The sequence below is a fragment of the Poecilia formosa genome, unplaced genomic scaffold (genome assembly GCF_000485575.1).
Source record: "Poecilia formosa unplaced genomic scaffold, Poecilia_formosa-5.1.2 Scaffold117, whole genome shotgun sequence".
NCBI lineage: Eukaryota > Metazoa > Chordata > Actinopteri > Cyprinodontiformes > Poeciliidae > Poecilia > Poecilia formosa.
In genome coordinates, this window is record NW_006800056.1 from 1,443,571 (window position 1) to 1,449,637 (window position 6,067).

At 42.7% G+C, this 6,067-nt stretch overlaps 1 protein-coding gene across 1 annotated transcript in view; it reads right to left on the minus strand.

Moving 5' to 3' along the window:
• Positions 1-1,564: 1,564 nt before the first annotated feature.
• Positions 1,565-6,067, minus strand: part of LOC107837133 (uncharacterized) — a 9,931-nt gene continuing 5,428 nt past the window's right edge. Inside the window, exons 4-8 of the mRNA XM_016675580.1 lie at positions 5,945-6,050; positions 5,467-5,687; positions 3,892-4,118; positions 2,450-3,477; positions 1,565-1,824 (exon numbers count right to left, since the gene is read on the minus strand). Coding sequence (XP_016531066.1) covers positions 1,819-1,824; positions 2,450-3,477; positions 3,892-4,118; positions 5,467-5,687; positions 5,945-6,050 — 1,588 coding nt within the window. The 3' untranslated portion in view covers positions 1,565-1,818. The remainder of the gene's footprint in view (positions 1,825-2,449; positions 3,478-3,891; positions 4,119-5,466; positions 5,688-5,944; positions 6,051-6,067) is intronic.

Consider the following 6,067-nt stretch of genomic DNA (forward strand, 5'->3'; position numbering starts at 1 on the left):
AACAGCTAAGCTGAAATCGTTTTCTCCTGTCGGCCCATGGGGGGGCAATGAAGGGCGAAATCAGAGACGAAAAACAAGATGACCCAAGAGGATTCCTGCAGGACAACAGGACAGAAAGACAACAAGACTGGAGCAGGTTCAAGGTCAAACCCTTTAACGACTCTGAAATCATCACTTTTCAAAAACACAAGTCCTCTTAAGTAAAATACCTGCAGCATTTCTTGAGGAAGACTTATGAGCCTGATGGCAGGGTCACTGAGGTCATCCATGGGCGGTGGGGGTGATGAAGGCCGTTTCCGTCGGTCATTGTCAGGAGCAGTCAGGGAGTGGGTGGGTCATTTGAGGAGTTGGTTTTGTCATCACTGCGATGTTTTTATTGCTACCTTCTTAGTAATCTTTACAATGGATACACATATTTGACTTAAGAATCTAAGTTTGGTTGGTTAGTTTTCACACCTTTACCCTGTCGGGAGGGTTTGTTTTCACACAAACCTCATGTGGTGGCGATTGTTCGTCAAACCAAACATCCAACAAAAGTTCCATTAAGCCACTGAGGCACTGGGGTCAAGTTTCTCTTTTCAACGCAGGCAAAAGAAGGTTCAGTATCCAAACTTGTAAATTGTTCTTCATGATTTATTTTTCACACCAGACCAAGTGTAATTGTTTTTTGCAAAGATTTTTCACATCTTTGCAAAAAACAATTACAAAGTCCAAACTTCCTTTTGTTTTCTCTGCTACCTCTCTTGCACTGGTAAAAACCATAGGCCCCTAACCCAAATGCCTGCTGGTCCTTTACCAGGCCCCTACACTTATAGAAAGTGGACCAACCCACCTCACTTCCTGTTTGCCCCCAATTGTGAATAATGTCACAATTACTTTAACAAGGAAAAAGAGCTATTCTCTCAAACATGCTCTTGATTTCTCAGGGTGATACTTCCAGTAGCAAAAGAAGTTTGGTCACAGGTCTTTCCAAGACACTGGTCTTTGTAATCGCACAGAACGCACCAAGCCTTTGGCATCCTGGTTTACACTCAAGACTTTGGTCATCATCCATGATCCTCTTGGAGCTGTAGAGTCTGCAATTAAGACAACATCTCCGGGAATGAGACATCTTTTAGTTCTTGTCCATTTCTGTCTTTCCTGCATCAGAGGTAAGTACTCAGAAAGCCATCTTTTCCAGAACAGCTCTGCCATGTATTACACCCGTTTCCACCTTTTCCTGACAAAGATCCTTTTGGTGGAACAATCCTGGTGGCAAAACTGGTTTGTTTTTCAGCAACAACAAATGGTTGGGTGTGAGTGCCTCAAGATCATTTGAGTCATCTGAAACTTTGGTAATGGGTCTGTCATTTAATATGGCTTCAACTTCACAAAAGATTGTTTCAAGTCCTTCATCTAAAACTTGTTCTTTAAGAACAGAGACTAAAATACCTTTTATGGAACGAATTAGGCGCTCCCAAACTCCACCTTGGTGAGAGGCTGCTAGGATGTTAAAGTTCCATTTGATGCCATCCTGCACAAAGGCATTTTGAATTTTATCATGGTTGTGGCATCATCAGATCTGATGGTGGAAACTGGGCCTCGTCTACAGATAAACCTGCGAATTGCGTTTATACAGGGATCTGTATCGAGGGTGTATGCAATTTCCAGATGTACTGCTCGGCTGGTGAAACAAGTGAAGAGAACGCCATACCTTTTCCTCTTTTAACACTTACAGGACCAAAGTAATCAACTCCAACGTTTGTGAAAGGAGCGGTGGCTGGCAGAACTCTTTCTTCTGGCCGATCTGCCATCTTTTGTTCAACAAACTTTCCTCTGTTACGTCTGCAAACAACACAGTGAGAAATGATTTTTCTGGCAGCTGAGTTAGCATTTATGATCCAGTATTTTTGTATTAATCTTGACATCATATGAGCTCTTCCTGCATGTCCCAACTGTTGATGAATGTGGCGTAAAATCAGTGTAGACACATACATATCCTTTGTTAAAATTGCAGGATGCTTTGCTTCAACAGGCATGGCTGTTTTATTCAACCTGCCACCCACTCCGAGGACCCCAGCATCCAATACTGGGTCAAGTTTGTATAGAGAACTTCTCTTGGAGACTGCTTTAAGGCCACTGGTGATTAAAGCCATTTCAGTTGTAAACTTCTGTTGTTGTGCAAACTGAATAATAGATACCTCTGCCTTGGCCAAGTCTTCAAGAGTCAGATTTTCTTTCTTCAGAGTTGTCTTGAATCTGTCCATCTGCTTTTCTAGTTCTTTCTTTTGATTTTCTGGATCATTTTTATTCAGGTCTGCAGCAGCAAACTCTTTCATTTTCTGTTGCAGCAACATCAGAATGTTTTTCAGCTTCAGAAACCAGGCAACAGAGGTTTTAAGTTTTGTCCAAGATGAAAAATAATGAATCAGTTCATAGCATTTTGTGATTCCTTCACAACAACACTTACTGTAAGGTCCTTTTTGACCTCTGGGTCATCTGCAGGAATTGCATGGTGATCCACATCCAATTTAGGCCATTCCTCTTCTGATCTGTGGAGAAATTCTGGCCCATTTATCCATCTCCTGCATCTGAGGAACTCCTCATCTCTCATACCTCTGGATGCATCATCTGCAGGATTCTCCTTGGAGGAAACATATCTCCACTGATTCACATCTGTTGCTTCTTGGATGACAGAGATTCTGTTTGCAACAAAGGTGTGAAATCTTCTGGTTTCACTGGAGATGTATTTTAGTACCGTTGTACCATCAGTCCAGAAAACAGGTTTTTCCAACTGTATCTGCAGCTCCTTTTGCAGCAGTTTATTGACTCGGACGGCAAGAACAGCAGCTGTCAGTTCCAACCTGGGGATTGTTGTTTGCTTCATAGGTGCAACTCTTGCTTTTCCTAGAATGAAAGCAACATGCGAGATGTTATTCTTTTCCAGTTTTACATACGACACTGTTCCATAGCCGTCTTGACTTGCGTCAGAGAAATGATGGAGTTGTGCTTTGTCTGGTTTTCTATTGCAGCTTGGTTTGACGCAACGCTCCACTTTAAAACTGGATATCAGCTGGAGATCCTCCAGCCAATCAAGCCACTTCCTAGACAGAGAATGGGGAATAACTTCATCCCATTTCAGATTTTGTTGACAAAGTTCTTGAAGCAACAGTTTAGCTGGCATACTGAAGAGAGCCAGGATTCCCAAGGGATTATACAAAGAGCTAACCACAGATAAAATGCCTCTTCTGGTCTGTGGGTGGCCCTGCACAGATGTTCTGAACCTGAACTCATCTGTTTCAATGCTCCACTGTAAACCCAGTACTCTCTCAACTGGAAGTTGATCTTTGTCCAAATCCAGATTCTTGATTTCTTTTGCTCTCCTCTCCTCTGGGACTGACATAAGCACTGTGCGACTGTTGCTGACCCATTTTGAAAGCTTGAATCCTCCTTTAGAGCAGAGGTCTGTCAGGCTCTTCACCATGTGCACTGCATCTTCTGTGGGAACAGATTTGAAACAGTCATCCACATAAAAGTTATTTCTGATTCTATCAATCACTTCAGCTGGAAACTGTTGTGCATTGTCATCAGCAGTTCTTTACAGAGCATAATTTGCACAGCTGGGAGAAGACACTGCTCCAAACAAATGAACCAACATCCTGAACTCCTGTGCAGGTTTTGAAGTGTCGCCATGACGCCACCACAGGAAACGGAGAAAGTTGACATGTTTTTTAGAGACATAAACTTGGTGAAACATGGCATCGACGTCGGCCGTTAGTGCAACAGGCTCTTTTCTAAATCTGATGAGGACTCCAACCAGAGAGTTTGTGAGGTCGGGTCCCTGTAGAAGCTGACTGTTCAGTGATGCTCCTTTATAAGTTGATCCACAATCAAATACGACTCTCAACTTGCCTTTTGTGGGATGATGCACTCCATGATGAGGGATGTACCACAATTGTCCATCATCTTTCTCTTGTTCCTCTGATGGTACAGCCTCAGCATGTCCTTGTTGCAGCATGTTGTTCACACATGCAGTGTATTCCTCCTTGTACTGAGCATGCTTTTCAAATCTCCTCCTGAGGCTCTGGAGGTGCTGCTCTGCAACACAGATGTTATTTGGCAAGCTGGGACTTTCACTCCTGAAAGGTGAGTGAAAGTCACTCATTATCACTCATATGATAATGACTTCCAACAAGGTTTGTTGAGTTATTAACAATGTTCATGAAATGCAGATCCTCTCTGGACATTTCAGTTTTCTCCTCTGATGATCTTTCATTAAAATCATGATTGTACCGTTTGACCAGCATTTCTTTAAGATGGGTCTTACAGCAGTGCAGACATTTTTATTTTTGTTGTTGCTTCTAGTGCGCAGGGGACCATTTATGACCCAACCAACTTTAGTTTTTACAGCATAAGGTCCACCATCCACACAGTGTATCACCTCCCAGGACTCAAACATTTGAAGCATCAGTTCCTATCAGTAGCTCCACATCTGCATTGATGTTATGAAGCTTAACAGGTTTAAGATGAGGCCATTGATCAACATCTTTCTGCTGTGGTATTAGAAACTGGCATTGTACTTTGAGTCAAAACATCTGGCAGCTCTATGAAGTCATTTGTTTTCAGACCAGAGACTTCCAAACCAGACAAAACTTGTACATTAACAACCTTATTTTGACTCATTGTTCTCAACAGAATATTTGTCCTTTTGTCCTTTAAGTTCAGACTTTTTGCCAAACTTTCTGTACAGAATGTACCAGAACTTCCCTTCCTGGATCAAGAAATGCATAAGTTTGACTTTTAACTTTAACTGCAACAATAGAAAAAACAGCATTGTCATCATGACCGGCCCCGATATGCCCACATGTCTGAGTGGTTGCAGTTGAGAAGTTGACATGAGACCTTGTTGTCTGTTGGATTTGTTCTGAAGAGGCTCCTGGCTCCTTTAGCTCTATGTGAAGAACCCCTGGATGATTTTGGTGACACACGTTGCAATTCAAACGACTCCTGCAGTCTTTGCTTGTGTGACCAACTTTCAGACAACCGAAACAAATCCCCTTTTGTTTAATGAAGGTCAACTTGTCCCGATGCACTTTAGCTTTAAACTGCATACAGTTTTCCAATAAACGATTTCTTTGTGAACAAAACAAGCAGCTGTGAAGAGCAGTAGACTTGGTCTTGTTTTCAGTTGATTGAGTTCTGGCTTCTGGAATTGTGTTGACATTAGTGGCAAAACTGCATCCTTTCTTCCTTTGCTTGCTGGAACTTGAAACTTTAGAGTTGCTCCCAGTTGGTGGGTCTTAGATGTTGCAAACACTGGATCTGATGCTACCTTTACTTCTTTTATTATAAAAGTATTAGGATGGCCCTTAGCAGCTGGAGGAAGTAGGAAACTTGAGGCAGGGAAACTGTGCAAACCCACTGGGTGTTTATTCACCAACATTTAACAGACGAACCATGAAGTTATATGGTTGCAGAACGAGGTACCATCCAGCAATCCGTGCATTTGCATTCTTCTTCCGATGCAGCCACTGGAGGGCCCGGTGATCCTTCTCCAGAAAGAAATGTCGTCCCAGCAGGTAGTATCTCAATGATTCGATGGCCCACTTCATGGCTAGACATTCTTTCTCCACCGTTGAATATCTGGTTTCTCTGTCCAGAAGCCTACGGCTCAGAAAAACCACCAGCTTCATCTCTCCATCCACTTCCTGCACCAAAACAGCCCCAAGACCCACTCCCGAAGCATCCGTTTGCAGTGTAAAAGACTTCTCAAAATTAGGGGTGTGCAAACAGAGTCTGTAAAGATAGCATTTTTAAGATCTTCAAAAGCTTTGTTACATTCCTCAGTCCATTGGATCTTATTTGGGGACTTGCCCTTTGTCAGGTCGTTTAACACCACTGAGCGTTCTGCAAACTGAGGAATAAACTTCCTGTACCATCCGACCAGGCCCAAGAAGCTCCTCACCTTCTTCTTTGTTGTGGGTACAGGGAAAGTATGAACAGCATCCACTTTCCCCACCTGTGGTCTAATCTTGCCAAAACCAATTATGTAGCCTAGATAGGTCACCTCTCTTTGGGCAATTGCACA